At 40.4% G+C, this 16,094-nt stretch overlaps 1 protein-coding gene across 10 annotated transcripts in view; it reads left to right on the top strand.

Annotated features, from left to right (window-relative positions):
• Positions 1 to 16,094, top strand: part of LOC122177272 (rap1 GTPase-activating protein 1-like) — a 57,696-nt gene that overhangs the window by 17,344 nt on the left and 24,258 nt on the right. For 7 of the 10 annotated variants that reach the window (XR_006178029.1, XR_006178031.1, XR_006178030.1 and 4 more), the window contains exons 1-5: positions 3,596 to 3,676; positions 4,141 to 4,176; positions 7,085 to 7,132; positions 7,782 to 7,820; positions 7,930 to 8,115. Coding sequence is in view for 7 of the 10 variants with exons in the window: in XM_042866477.1 (XP_042722411.1) it covers positions 4,159 to 4,176; positions 7,085 to 7,132; positions 7,782 to 7,820; positions 7,930 to 8,115 (291 nt within the window). In the remaining 3 variants the exon portion in view is untranslated. Of the gene's footprint in view, positions 1 to 3,582; positions 3,752 to 4,140; positions 4,177 to 7,084; positions 7,133 to 7,781; positions 7,821 to 7,929; positions 8,116 to 16,094 lie in introns of those variants that run through there. The other 3 variants (XM_042866482.1, XM_042866483.1, XM_042866478.1) reach the window with 2 other exon arrangements.

Genomic DNA, 16,094 nt, shown 5'->3' with positions numbered 1-16,094 from the left:
CATACAAAAAGGAACCTTGTGAATAGAACTTACCCTGCAGAAGAGTTGAATAAGGGATTCTTCAGGTGTCCCTGTTTAATACTGCGTGTTTTACAGTCATTAGCAACCTGGAGTCAGCCGCTTGGATTCAGCTGTCCTACAAGGGAGATATGGATCCCCTAGAGAGGTGGAATCTAGGTAGAATGACTATACTGATCTGCAAAGGAAAGGCAGGAGCCATCACTCCATCCCCTGTTTTCTTCTCTTTCTCCTTGCCTCCTCCTCCTTTTCTATCTCTCTATGCCATGTCCATCTTCCCAGGAGCTTCCTGCCCCACGGCTGGGGCCTCGTCCCAGCTGTGAGGTGCTCTTTGCTGTCTCTCCTTTGAAGCCTGGCTTGGGAAATCGAGGGAGGGAGGGAGCCTGTGCCCTTCTCCGTGCTGAGGTGGGAGGAGAGGAAGCTCCTGAGGAGGACAGAGGGGAGCTGCCTTAGCCGTTCCGGCATGTTTTCCCGAAAGCACGCTTCTCCCGTTGGAGCCGACGGAGGGTACGTACGGACACTGAGCGGCTCTCCCTGGGCAGTTTGCATTGCAGCCTGCAGCCTGGGGACGGGGTGGGGGAACAGCTGAGAGGGTCTCGGGTGTAAGGCTGGCATGGGACCCTGCCCCGCGATGGCTGTTTTGCGGTGGGAGCGGGTAGAGGAGCTCTTGTAGGCTGACTGAAAAGGAAGGGAGCTGATGAGGTGAGAAGTGTGTGTCGTGATCTGAGCTGGGAAGTCCAGCTTCGAAGCCAGCCCCTCTGTGAGCCGGGTGTGCGACTGCTGTGGTGCCCTCGTGCCTGGTGTCCTTTTGTGGCTCCGGGAAGGTGAGAGGGGTTGGCCGAGGTGCTCCTGTTCATGAAAGGAAGCAGGGTGAGACTTTACCACATAGATGAAAGGCTTTATTAAACCCACTGAAGCCAATTTTTGTTTCTTTCAGAACAAATAATAGCATAGAATTTGTTGTTGATCTGGCTTAGTTATAATAGGTAGAAACTATTTTTGTAGATCTGTATGGGGATCCTGGGACTGAAATAGCAGAGGATGCTGCAAGACAGGAGCAAAGGGCATTAGCAGAGTTGTGTGTGTGGAGGTACTAGCTTAGAAGTCTGCAGAGGTTCTTCTTGCACCATTTCAGAATTGAGTCTTTAGCAGTGGAATAGAATTGTAGAGTCATTTGAGTTAGAAGGAACCTTTAAAAGTCATCTAGTGTAACTCCCCTGCAGTGAACAGGGACGTCTACAGATAGATCAGGTTACTCAGAGCCCCGTCCAACCTGACCTTGAATGTCTCCAGGGATGGGACATCCATCCACCAGTTCTCTGGGTATTTGGTTCCAGTGCTTTACTACCCCTGTTGTAAAAAACTTTTTTCCTTATGTTCAGTCTAAATATCCCCTTTTTTAGTTTAAGCCCCATCCCTCTCAGCCTGTCCTTGTAGGGGAAGTGTTCCATCATTTTTGTGGCCTTCCTCTGGACATGCCCCAATGGGCCCGTGTTTGTCCTATACTGAGGACTCCACATCTAGACACAGCACACCAGGTGAGGTCTCACCAGCATAATACAGAGTGGCCAGATGACTTCCCTTGATCTGCTGACCACGCTTTTTTTGATGCAGCCCATGATATGGTTGGCTTTTGGGATACAAGTGCACATTACTGGCTTGTATCCAGTTTGCCATCCATTAGTACCCCCAAAATGTTTTTCAGTAGAGCTGTGCTCTACCCTTTCATCCTCAGGTTGTATTGATACTTGGGGTTACTGTGACCCAAGTGGAAGGCCTACTCTTAGTTCAGATAATTCCTTGAAGTTAACGCATTGGTTATTGTCACTAATAAAATCCTGTTCTAGCCTTCAGTCTGTTCCATAGCCTCTGCTTCCCCTTACTGCCTTTTCATAAAATTAAAGTTTCAGCAAAAATGCATTTCATTGTACATATTGTGTACTTATTTGCTCTCCCAACCTGCAGAATTATTCTTATTTTTCAGAAACAGTGTTCTGCTCTCTGACAGTGATATTTCTGCTTTGTAATTACACACGTGGGCTTTGTTCTAGAGACTACAGTGCAAGTGATTTATTGTCAGTGTCCAACATTTACTTGAACATTCAAGCGATAGTAACAATAGCCCTGAAGTTTTGAGATATTCTTTGAAAGGTAGCATCAATTCTAAATCATTCTTCTGGATTTTTAAAGTTCCTCCATACGTTCCTGAGATATTTGGAGAATTGATAGTATCTCTAAGTGCATGGTAAGGCCTGTGATCGTGTCATCCGCTGCATTTTGACATTAGAACTGTGCAGGGATTGAATGGTAAGGAGCAGTTCCTCTGAGTAATGCTTTAGTCAGCCCAAAATAGGGAGCTAAATTTATGGCAGGAGAACAGGAGCAGGACTAATCTCACTGATCTCATGCAAAATCTGCCAAATTTCTATGTTATAGGTATGTAACTTACTCCTTACTGAATGATTCAGGAATCAAAACAGTGGCATGCAAAAGAAAAACTGTAGCATCCAGCAAGGCTCCATGGCATCCATTTGCATGCAAGATCTACTGTTAGATTTCTCTGGTTATGACTAGTTTCTGAAAATTAGAAATTTTCAGATTTAGCTGTTAGTTTTTAGGTATTACAGAACAGAGCCTTCAGTTTTCCAAAACAAGTAATGAACATGTTACATATACTGCCTTGGACGTGTATTTTGTTAGTCCTAGGTATGCTATAACTATATGAATAGAAGTGATAAATAAAGCACATGGATATATAGTATTAATATTTAATAATACTATGAATGAAATTCAATTAATAGTGAAATTAATATTAATTTTAAATACATTTGTCATTTAACTATTACAGTATTTTTTTGGGTATGTTGAGGCTAACTTCTCGGTCTTTCCTCCCACATTAGTTTAATCTTTAGATGTATAGCATAGCTCTCTCATTTCAGTGTTAGGAAAAATGTATGGATGGAAGGTTTGCATTACTCTGTAATCAAGATCAAGATCGAGACTATATACAAGTTACATGACACAAGTGGACTACCAAAATATATTGTGAATTGTCAGAGAATTGAGGAGCATAGAGATACTTGAAGCCTCTAATGAGAGCATAACTTTGTAATCACATAAAGTAGTTCTTACGTACAGTAGGAAATACAGACACTTGTTTCAAGGCAAGAGTCTTTGCCACTTCCAGATACTGATCTCTAAATGGTGGTAAGGATCATGCATCTAAGACCTGGGGGTAACAATTCATGATCATGACGCATGATTACATAACAAACATTTCTGTGACTGAGTTACAAAGTGCTTTGGTCCTGTATTGCATGTGAAACCTAGGGTTTGTTTCCAGCCACGTCTGTGCTAATTTCACTTTGCCTTTTTTTGCTGATTTATTCAGGAACTTTGCAGGTTATAAATAAACTGACAGGGAATGATAGCTTCTCCGGGACAAGAAATGGTCTGGAAAGAAGCTAAAAAGAGCAGAAGGCAAGGAAAGCATCACTGGCAAGTGCTTGTTTCTTGTGTTTGACAAGAGTTAGAAGTTTTTATTTTTCCTTTTGTCTCTCACAGGAGTTCTGAGGAGGGAGTGTGTTGTGTCAGTAATGTTATAGACTCTCCTATCCAAGGCATTCCATCTACTCTTGCTTTTGCTGCTCCCAACAAGGTAAAGGCAGTTTACATTCCTTTGTCTCAGGGTTGGAATGTGCATTGGACTACTGAGCAGAAGAAATGACAGAAGGCAAGCTTGTGTGCATGCTTGTGTTACACCTATAATTGTCCACTTCTGTATAAAAATCCTAAGCTTGTTTGTTTAATCCCTTTTTACTGTATATTGTATCAGGCCTGTAGTTTAACCCATTCACAAATATGAATTCCTGACTCCCGTCCTATCAGGTTGCAGGTCAAACTTTTGCAATGTAAGCTGAAAACTATTTAGAGTTGTATTGTCCTTGCTATCAGTAAATGCAGAAAGATTCCTTCTCGTCTTCAGTAAGAAAATAAATAGTTTGTATGTAAACATGGAAAGAGATGCTGGATTAGTATCTGTTTTACTACAGAAGATAACATTAACTTTTGCAAGTGTTAAATTATTTTCCCTGTTGTCCATTTTTTTTTTTTTCCCCACAGACTGTGGACTTGTTTGAGATGATTGAAAAAATGCAGGTAATGAGAAATCATTCTGTCAGGCTTTGGACACTTTTTTTTTTTTTTTGTTTTTTTCAGCCAAACCATCTGCTGCTCTTTATGTTGTCATTTCAATCCCAACAACCTTCAATTTAGACTTGAAGAATATCTGGTTTTCTAGGTCCAAGCTTCTGTATGAAGTCTCAAAACTGTTTTCCTGTGTTCATTTCTAGAACTTGCATGATGGAAGAGCTATACACATTATATATACTGTATACAGAGTGTTCTTTTCAGAATTATGATTTTGAGAGAAAATCAAAGTTGCATAAAGGGATTTCTGGCACAGTCTTCAAAATCTTCAAGAAACTTTCTGCTGGGTAGCAGATGCTAATGACAGGTGATTAGTAGGACATTTACATGTGTTAATGTAACTGCATTTAGCAAGGTCAGCTTTAACTTGCACAAGCAAGGAAGACTCTGGCTTAATTCTTTTATTAAAAAGCGTGCATTCAGATGTATACACTGCAATGTGAAATGAAATACAAAAGGGAAAAACATCTTTCCTCTGCCAAATTAAGTGATAGTATAATACTAATAGTTTATATATCTAGCAACTGAATTTTTAAAGCTTTTTTTTTTTCTTTTCAGATTATATGTTCTCAGAGCATCCTTACAGTCTGCCAATACTCTATCTGATTGTTAACATTTCTTTATAATACTATGGTTAACTGTGATCTAACGTAACACGTAGGATGATTCATAATTCCTGTCTTTTATTTTGTACTAAAATAAGGTTTTGCACTATACAACCTGAGCTACATTGGATCTTTGCTTTGCTCTAGAGGAGTGATTGTTAAGAGGAGCTCCTTTAACTATGGGCAGTCTAGCATGGAATGTGCTGGCATGTTCTTTCTCTTTTCTCTGCAGAAACTCTAATACACTGACTTACAGCATCTCAAGATGTTTTCCCTCAGGCTGAGATACTGGTCATCCACTAGGACCTCCTTTGAAACTGGAAACCTTTTGCAGTTATCAGATCTGTCAAGAATGCCAAAGAAGAGAGACCTTGCAACATCGCAGTTTCCCAGACTCCATTTCCACATGCAAAAATCCCCCAGTGCACAGAAAGCTTGTCCCCGCAGTTTGTTCCAGAAAACTGGGGCTGCCTTGCACTTCTGTGTCTCTCATGTCTGAACCTTATTTTGAGAGAACATAGTCTTTTCTTGCCGCAAAATTCTGTTCCGGAGACACCTACTTCAGAACCTAGCCTTTCTCCTGAGTCTCAGCCCAGTACACTGACAAGTAAAACTCCATGTCACATTAACTGAACACCCGTTTGCACTTTGTGTACTCTATGTACACTTCCATGACCTGCCCAAATACAAAATGGCTATTACTACCTCCATACAAAGGTAAAGTTTACTTCAGCCCTATTCCATTTTGATTTCACAACTCATCAGGTCATTTTTCTTTCTTTTTTTCTTTCTTTTTTTAAACCTAAGTGGGCTTTTTGTTTGTTTGTTTTTGTTTGTTTGTTTTAATGTATAATGGATATCTTTTTCTTTCAGAAATAGCAAAGGAAAAGAAAAAAAAGCATCCTGATCCTTATTAATACTCAATGTTAGTACTGCTATTGCTCAGTGTTAACACTGTTGCTCTGCTGGCAGGTCTTTTCACCTTATAGGACTGGAACACTGTCCTCAAACTTTTGCCCTTAAATATCTTACATTTTTACTGTATGTAAAGTAGAAAAGTTATTTCAGATTTATATATTTCTATCAGATACATTTACAAGATTGTTTCACTGTAAAATGCTCACATAGACGTGGCTGTTATGAATGAGATTCTTCTTATTGTCAGAATGAAGGTCAGGAGCTGCTTATCCTGTCCATTAACCGTTACATTAAGCTGTCATTGAAGGTGTATAAAAAAATAGTTACAGCATCACATTCCTGTATGAGAGTTGGAGGATACTGATGTCAGTAATTAATTATTAATTCTTACATACATTGTGTCAGAGAAAGCTACAATCCTGGTCTTTGGCTTCCTATCTGTCTGTGCAAATTATGCATCTTGTCTCTCTGTACTTACGCCTACTTGGACTAATATCAGCATAGGTTCCCATGTCTTTTTGACTTCTTTTGTTCTCAACCTCTGCTTGGTCAGCACTGAGGGTTCTCATGACTAATGCTTCTGTTACTGTGTTTCTGCTGCAGAAGTGTGTTGGAAGTAAGCAAACTCTTGCCATAGTGAGAAGGCAGAGAATGAAATAGCCTTCGATAAGAAAGGCATTTACTGATGGAGGAAGAAACTAGGCATCCAGTTGCATATGCCCAGTTAAAGTTGCATAACAAGTAAAGGAGATAAACAGGACTGTGCCATAAAACTCTTTGCACTAATCAGATGTAAGCATGGAAAGTGATTCTCATTTTCTCTTTTGCCTCCAAGAGACAGATTTATTCCATTATGTGAATGGAAGGAAGGCATATAAACTTTCCAAAGTCTTGCCTAATACTCAAAAAATTTCTTACTTTTCTTAAACTTTCTCTGAACTTTTTTGCTCTGCCTGATGGTGTGGTATCTTCAAGGGAGAGGGAACTCTAAAACTGTGAGAAAAAGTCTGAAATACTATTCTATGAATACTTTTTTCTATCAATAAATCTTTGTTTATTTATTGTTTGAATAAGGAGTAGCTTAAAGAGACTGGAAAAATATATATGCTTTTAAGGAATTGTAAGGCTTTTGAGTTTTAATGCCAAATTAGGAATAGCCTGGCCAAGTTCCATCTTCACTCCTCCTGCTTATTCCAAACTTCCCAATTTGCTTAAAACAGAAGATTATAAAGAACAAAAACATACAAGTTGAGAATATGGAGAAGAATGCAGAGGGTAAATGAAACAAACATGCTGAAACACAGGATTCACTGTCCATGACTTTCTGTTTCCAGGGGAGTCGTCTGGATGAACAAAGATGTTCCCTTCCAGCTCCTCTCAAGGTCAGGCTCAGTCATTGTTGCCTCCTAAGTTATTGATAATGACAGATGATTACTGACCAGGCTGGCGCTGCATTTTCAGTGTGGAGTGAATAGGGAGCTTAAAAACACTCATTTTAATTAGCTGTGAGAGGTGTTACTGTGTACGTGAAAGACAGTATTTTTCTTTTTCTGATTTCAGTTATTCCAATAAGTGTTTAATATTATTAAAAATCCTAGTTTTGACAAAATAATTGATTAAATTTTTTTCATTTTAAGACCCGTAATAATATTTATGAAAACAAAATGCATTTATTTGAATTGTCTGCTTGAAGACTCTGATGCTACAAGAAAGCTGATGTGCTTCTCTCAATTTTAGGCCAATAAAAACAGATTTTTATCCTTAAACTTTTCCTCTCAATTTTTTTCTGTTCTAGCTCAAGCATGTTAACTTCAAAATTAGCTTTTATGGATTTTTGTTCTCAAAGTTTTATATTACAATGCTGAGACCTGGGAAAGAAAGTCCAACTTAAAATTCTAAAATAAAACTCTAAAGGTGGACTAGGGCAGAGCAGAAGCTAAAGACATAGTTTGTGCTATCATGAGAGGAAAAGAATTTAAAAGATCCCTCACACTTTTGCTAATTTTTGCTAACATTCTCTTCTGATTTCAGACAGAAGAAGAGTATATTCCTTACCCCAGCATCCATGAGGTGAGTCTGTACTTCTCTTCTCTGATTTTTCCCTTGAACTTTCAGCCTACTGGCCTTCTTGGCTATTGACCTTTCAGCTTTCATGTTCTCCTCATGTCCTTCCAAACAGGTATTACAGAAAGGGTGGCCATATCCTCTCATTATCTTACCCCAGTTTGGGGGCTACTGGATTGAAGGGACAAGCCACAACCTCTCCAGTCCAACTCTCTCTGATGTACCCTTTCCCTGGAGTGTTAAGGTGAAACTGGAGAGTGACCCCACAGCCAAGCTATACCGCAAGCATTTCCTAGGGAAGGTAAGGGTAGTCTTCAGATCCCTCTTTGACCTGCCAAACATAAGACTGAACTGTATCTCAGGCTTTCCCTGGTGGATTTAGAAATAACTGCCACTCAACATCCCTTGAACTAAGTAAATTAAATTCATACAGCTGCATGGCCAGCAGTGTGTTAAGTTGATCCTGCCCCTTGTGACCTGTGCATCTTCCTGTGTGTTAACAGAAGTGAAAGATTTGTACCAAAGAATACTTACATTTGGTTAAGAAGCTCCTCTGAGGCTCATGGACAGTAGAGATGATGAGAGAAAAAATGTGAAATAGTATTGGAAATGTATGTGGCATGAGTTCTAGAGGTGACATCTGTGCTAAGAGACAATTCCATTGACAATGAGCGAGGTGGTCCATTTTTCTCAGAATAGATAAGCAAATGAGGATGATGACCAGACATTGGCACTGGCAGTTTTAGGGAACTAATTGGTTCCCGGAGTGGATTTCAGGATGATTTTAACTACCAAGACAAGGGAACAAAACCATGGTCATTTCTGAGAGACGGTTTATAAGGGAATAAGAAAGCCAACTGTGTACACTCACACTGTATCTTATTCAGTGATCTGTCTGTGTGACTGCTTAGTAAGTTTAAAATGGAGAAGAGGAGCTTTGCACACTGCTGGGGACTTGTTCTGCAGTAGTCTGACTTGCCTGAATGATCTTGTATAGTATGCAACTAGAAGCTGTTGTAAATATCATTTATTAGTAAAGCACCCTTTCTGAAGACTTTCTGTCCAGATCTGCTGTAATGGACATGTCCCATGACGTTCTGGAATCCTTCAGTTTGCCAACTGTAATTATTTTTCTGTCATGATAAATTTAAGGTTCTCCTTGAAGGTTTCTGATTTCAGCTGTAATGAAAAATGAAGTGGTTTTCAGTACAGTTGTAGAATTCACTGCTGACCTGATATCATAGGATCATAGAAAACTGAGGTTGAAAGGGGCCTCTGGAGGTCATCTTGTCCATCCCTCTGTTCAAGCAGTGCTGTATCATCATTGTTTCTTTGAAGTATGAATGGGGCAGAGTGTATCCTCAGCAGGTATGCAGATGACACAAAATGAGAGAGTGATGAATTCACCAGTGGGCTATGTTGCCATCCAGAGGGATCTCAACAGATTGGAGAGGTGAGCTGACAAGAATCTCATGAAGGCCAAGAGATATGCAGAGTCCTGCACCTGGAAAGGTACAACCCCTGGCATCAGGACATACTATAAGTTACCTAGGTGGAAAGCAGTTCTGCAGAAAAGGACCAGTGGGTCCTGGTGGCCATCAAGTGTAAATGCTTGCTGTTAAGAAGTTTAACGGTATCCAGGGCTACATTAAACAAAGTATTGCCAGCAGGTGAAGAGAAGTTTCCCTTCCTCTCCAGTCATCACTGATGAGGCCATATATGAAGTACTGTGTCTAGTGCTGGATCTCCCAGTATAAGAGAGGAATGGATATACTGGAAGGAGTCCTATGTAGGGCCACAAAAATGGTTAAGGAACTGGAGCCTATCTCCTGTGAGGAAAATCTCAGAAAGCTAAGACTGTTCAGCCTGGAGAAGGCGTGGGGGGATCTTAACAATCAATCTTATCTTTTACAGTATAATGGAGTATAAGGGAGGGTGCAAAGAGGACTGAGCCTGTTTTTTTTTCAGTGGTGCCCAATGCCAGGACAAGAGGCAGTGGGCTCTAACTTCAACGCAAGAAATCCTGTCTAAACATCACTTTTTTTTATATTGGGCGACAGACCACTGACCCAAGTTGTTCAGAGATGTTGTGGAATCTTCTCCTTGGAGAATTTCAAAAGCCACTTGAACATGGTCCTGAAGAAACTGCTCTGGGTGAATCAGCTTGAGTAGGAGTTGGACTAGGTAGACTCAGAAGTCCTTGCCAACCTCAGCTATACTGTGAAGTGAACATGAAGGAGTTCCCTTTCCGTCAAACTCTGTATGTTCGCAAAGTGCCCAACCATCAGTGATTAAGTACTAAATAAAGACTCCTCTCTCCATTCTTCTCAAGTACCCAGATTTTGTTCTTTGATTTAATTGACATGAGTATGTGTCTATATCCCATTAGGCTTGTAAGCTGGTGAGGAAGTATGTCTCAGAGAAGAAGGTGAAAAAGACTCTTGTCACAGAATACTCTATCCATGGGTAGAAAACTTCACCATATCATAGGCATGCTGGGTTTATTTAAGTTATGCATCAGAACATGACCTGGTCTTGAACACTTCCAGAAACAGGGAGTCCACAAGTTCTCTGAGCAACCTGCTCCAGCGCCTCACCACTCTCTGAGTAAAAAATTTCATCTGAATCTTTCACTTAAATATCCCCTCTTTTAGTTTAAAGGCATTCCCCCTTGTTCTGTCATTATCAGACCATGTAAAAAGTCAGTCTCCGGCCTGTGTATAAGCTCCCATCAGGTACCGGAATGTGAGATCTTCCTGGGGCCTTCTTTTCCTCAGGATTAACAAGCAAAGTTTTCTCAACCTTTCTTTAGAGGAGAGGTGCTGCAGTCCTCAGATAATCTTTGTGGCCTTCCTCTGGACCTGCTCCAACAACTCCACATCTTGTGCTGGGGGACCTACTCCCGAATGCAGTCGGGTAGAGCAGAGTGGGATAATCACCTCCTCACCCTGCTGGCCATATCTCTTTTGATGCAGGCTGGGATACAGTTGACCTTCTGGGCTCTGAGTGCACACTGCTGGCTCATGTACAACTTTTTGTCCACAAGGACACCCAAGTCCTTCTCCACAGGGCTGTTCCCAGTGAGTTCTTCTCTCTGTACACATCTCTGAGATTGCTCTTACCCAAGTCGAACCCAACACCTTACACTTGGTCTTGTTCAGTCTCAATAGGTTCTCATGGGCCCTCTTTCCAAGCCTTTCTAGAAGCCACTGCACCACTCAGCTTGGTGCCATAAGCAGACTTGCTGAGAGTGTGCTCAATATCACTATCCAGATCATTGATAAAGAAGTTGAAGAGCACCTGTCCCTAGATGGACCTCTGGGGGACATAACTTGTCACTGGTCTCCACTTGGACATAGGTTTAATGACCACAACCATCTGGCTGTGACCTTCCAACCAATTCTTTATCCATCAAAAAGTCCACCTTTCAAATTCATTTCTTTCCAATTTATAGATAAGAATGTGGTGTAGGACCATATCAAAGGCAGAAGTCCAGGTAGATTATATCAGTTGCCTTTCCTTTGTGCACCAATACTGTCACTCCATCATAGAAGGCCACCAGGCTGATCATGCATGATAACATGCCCTTATGCTGTCCTGAATGCATATGCCTTAACACAGCTTCCAGGAGGACCTATTCCATGATCTCCACAAGTACAGATGTGAGACTGACAGGCCTGTAGTTCCCCAGGTCTTTCTTGCTCCCTTTCTTTAGAATGGGAGTGATATTTCTCTTCTGCCACCAGGAACTTCTCCCAACGGCCATGACTTTTCAGATATGATGGAGAATGGCTTGGCAACTACATCATTCAGTTTCTTTACTACCCTGGGATGCATGTTGTCAGGCCTTATAGACTTGTACAACATCAATCAGTCTCACAGTGGTCTTGAACTTGCTCTATGCTTATAGCAATAGGGATTTTACTCCTGCACCTTCTGCCTGAAGACCGAGTAACTCAAGAGACATGGGAAGTTAAACTAGCAGTAAAGACTGAGGCAAAGAACTTGCTGAGTACCTCAGCCTTCTCGATGTCCATTGAAGGCAGTTCTACCTTCTCATTTAATAGAGGAAGTACAATCTTCTTTACCTTTCTCTTTGACCAATATGTATGTAGAATCTCCTGTTATTTTTCACATCTCTCAATAAGTTCAGTTGATCTGCACCTTGGCTTTCCTGCTTCCATCTCTGCATGTCTGGACAGCATCCCTATATTCTTCCCAGGCCACTCATCCCCATTTCTACTGCCTGTACATTTTCTTCTTTTCCCTTAATTTGCTCAGCAGGTCCTTACTCAGCCATGTCAATTTCCCATATCTTCTGCTGTCCTTTGAGAAGTACCACCCGTGTATCTGTTCTTATGTCCCTAAGGACAGTTTTCCAGAGGATCTCATCCAACAATTCCTTAAACAGATGGAATTTTTATCTTCTGAAGCTCAAGATTCTGACCCTGCTTCTGACCAGACCCATGTTCCTTGAGATCACTAACTCAACCACAGCATGGTTGCTGTAGTCCAGATTGCCTCCTATCTGAACCTCTTTAATTATCTCCTCTGTATTGGTGAGAACCAGGTCCAATAACACTTCACCTCTTGTTGGTCTGTCCAGGTATTGGACAGACTATGAAGCTATCCTCAGCAGACTCCAGGAGTCTTCTGTATTGTTTGCAGCCTGCTGTGTTGCTTTTCCAGCAGACAGCTGGGTGATTGAAATCCCCCATCAGGCTGAGAGGTTATGAGCACGAAATCCATTGTAAATGGTGCAAGAAAGCCCCATCAGCAGGCTCCTCTTGATCAGGCAGCATGTAGTAGACCCTGACCACCAGATGTCCTTTATTGGTCTGGTCCCTAATTTTAACCTATGTGCTCTCAAGCTGAATGTGACTGTTTCTCAGAGACAGCTCTTCATGGTCTATCCACTTCTTAACATATAGGGCAACTCCTTTACCCCTCCTGCCCTTTCTATCTCTTCCAAAAAGCTTGTAGGCTTTGATCATCCTATTCCAGTTGTGTGATTCACCCCATCTTGTTTCCGTGATAGCAGGCAGGTCATAGTTTTGTAATTGCATCATAGTATTCTGGCTTTATCAGAATTGGTAGCCTCTTATTGATGTCCCACATTCAGACCTCCAGCAGACAGCAGAGCTATCTCAAGAGATTATCTGGACAGCAGTTGGGATCCTCAGTGCATCTCAGTGAGAAGTCCCTATGACAAACATAAAACAACAGTCTGTATGCATGTTTATGTTATGGGTATACACATGCTAAGTCTGAAACTGACTTTTTTTTTTTTTTAATTTAAATTTTTAATTAAAAAAAAAAAAAAACACCAAACAAACAAACAAACAAAAACCCAATATACTACAGATGGTGTGGAACAACCACACAAAAAAGTGCTATGACAGTCCAGCCATTACGGAGCTCTAATTCTATGCTTCTTGGTCTGCTCTTTATATGATGAGAAGTTTGGTGAGGTTCACTTTGCAGATAGGAAAAAGGGTATAAAACCTTGTGCACAGTACTGTGGGAATTACTAAATGCCTACCTTGTTTTTAAAGACTATAATGAAGAGGCATATGTTGAAAATGCCCATCAGGATCTTGGAGTGCAGTTTCACAAGCACTACAAACTGGCAGTACTGGTGAAAAATCATTCTTGCCTTGTGTTTATATCTGGTCAGGTATTTCTCCATTATACTATACTTTTCTTTGTACTGATTTAAAGTATTGTTACTGCTGTACTATGAACTATGTTGAGGAACTTACTCAAAATTAACTTCCCTACTAGTGAAAAGAAGTTGTTAGCATGAAATTCTAGCTGAGCAGAGAGAAAAGATGTGGAAACTATTTGATATATTGAAGCAGTCAAAGTACATTTTTGTAACTAGGTGTAACTATAACAATCTCTTTTGTATTTAAGGCTTCTGTAATTTTGTTTCATTACTGCAAGTCTATCTTTTTAGTAAGCATGTTCTCTGACTACTTAAGTCTGCAAGCCTTTTCCTATTCAGGGCCTTTTCCTTCTGGCGTGCAAATGCATATATTTAGCAGCCTACTACTGTTTTCTTAACATGAAAAGATTACATCAGCCCAAGATACAGATATCTTTTTCTTTCCAGATTTCTCCAAGTTAGGAAGGCCTAAACAGAGACAACCTGATAAGGTATTATTTTTGTACCTGTCCAGCTGTAGTGGTTCTGTGTTCTGCAGTGGACAATAGCAGTATCTTCTAGGTTCTTGTTGTCATTTGACTGGCAAACAGCAAACACCTTGCACTCTTCCAGCAAGAGGGCTCACAGGAATAACGATCTTGTTTACCCTGTGATATAAGTTTGTTATCTTCTGTTGTTGACATGTTTGAAGGCTCAGGTATTTTTGTCTTTTTGTCACGTCACATTATCATTGTGCCACCAAAGCTGCTTTTCCTCCTTCTTCGGGGATGAAATCATCCCAGTATTTTACTGGATGACCAGAAGTTGCAAAGTTTTTTGAAGTAAGCTTTTTAAAATTCTCATTTCTCTTAGGGAAAAATTAATAGGCCCATTTTGAATCCCGTAAAGGTTTTTTAGTGTTCTCTGGATTCATATACTCCTGCAGTTAGAAGAACTAATGAAGCAGACCAGGTCTTGGGGAAGTCTTCTTCTCCTTTCCTCTTGTTTGTTCACCTGTCCTGCAATTCTTGCTAATGAGTACACAAAATTATTCTATTTTATCCAAAAGAATCCCAAATGGCAAAGAGCATGGCAGATATCTTAATAACTCAGTAACTTCTCAGGCAAACTGCCAGCTTTCTTTGTGTCTTCTATTTTCCCTTGGACTCACGGAAGACAGTAATTGCTTTTGCAGAGTCCAGACTTCTTTTCAGACTGCCTTAAATGTTATAGAAACTGCTTCAGTGACTGCTCAGATTTGTACCTACGTATACAAATATACATAGGTCATCTCAGCTTTGGGTTATTTTGTCACCATTGAGTCACAGCCTTCAGTATTATCCATAAAGCGTTTTGATAGTTCATCTCTAACTTTGGAACAGCTAAAAATAAACGTTGTGTGTTGAAGGATTGAAGGACTCTGATTCTGCCGTCTGCTGCCCAGATGTTTTTACAGAGGAAGAAAATTATGGAAGAAAAAAAGTCACAAGGAGGAAGTTAGAGTTTTTGTTCATACTTTTGACCTAGGCATACACTCAAAATCAGGGTAGGAATCCACAATGGCTTTGGTAACAATTCAATTATTTTGAGACCTTCATTAATGCTAGTGCTTGTTACTGTGGAAAAGATTGTACCCCATTGTGCAGCTCTGTCAGGTTATGGTCAGCTGAATAGCTAATAGCCTGGTTCCCATAGCAACTGAGATCCTAATATGTCAGGCCTGCTGAGGTCTGGCCCTGAATTCTCATCGAAAAGAATTTGGTTTTCTAGTCTTTGCAGCTCATTCTCATTTCTGGCTGCAGCTAACTTCAGACTTCTGTTCATTTTCTTTTTTTTATGGCTTCTGGTCCTGAATTTTTGTCAGTATTGTGCCATCTTTTCCTTAACAGCTTGTCTTGGGCATACACTCTAGCATCTGGCTTCTATGATTTATGGACTTCCCTGATATTAGTCTTCATCTTAGTCATTTGAGCTCGCTCTTGTTTTGTTCCTTGAATCTTTGTTTTGTGTATGTGTGTGTGTCAAGGAGGAACTGAGGGCAATGATATCTCTGATACTTTAAAAAAGTTTCATTTTCACATCCAGAATCAGGGGAGTAACTGTAGTCTTAATTAGTCCTTTCTTTTTCAAAGATGGAACCGATTTATGCCTGTTTACTTCAAGATGCATACATTCATGTAGATGTCAGAGTATATAACTAGTATATCACTATCTCTTATTTCACAGCTAGTCAGTACTATTACTAATATAAAATTTGTTTTAGTTTTTTCCACAGCAAAAGAAGATCTCACAGCTGTATTTGGAGAGGTTGCAATCCAACAGATACAGAACAGACTTTCTGTATTTTCTAGGCAGAAGGCTAAATAAGGAGCTATCAGACTAGCCAGCTGTACAGCAACTGATTTTGATCAAATGACAGTTTGCTCCCATTGAGTTCTTATTAATTAGTTGTGTCCAGAGTAGTCTTTTCATAGAACACCTTCCAGATCACGGAAATTCTGACTGTACAATTGACACTTAACTGACTGTCTCAGCACGTAAAATTTCTGTGTCGTGTGCAGGTTTGTATTTACACAATACTTCCTGTGATGCAATTCCTGAATCTTTCAATCCTGATTACTGACTGCACAATA

This window comes from Lagopus leucura, unplaced genomic scaffold (genome assembly GCF_019238085.1).
Source record: "Lagopus leucura isolate 7727_CA_CO unplaced genomic scaffold, USGS_WTPT01 Super-Scaffold_100001, whole genome shotgun sequence".
NCBI lineage: Eukaryota > Metazoa > Chordata > Aves > Galliformes > Phasianidae > Lagopus > Lagopus leucura.
This window is presented reverse-complemented; position numbering and strand designations above follow the sequence as displayed.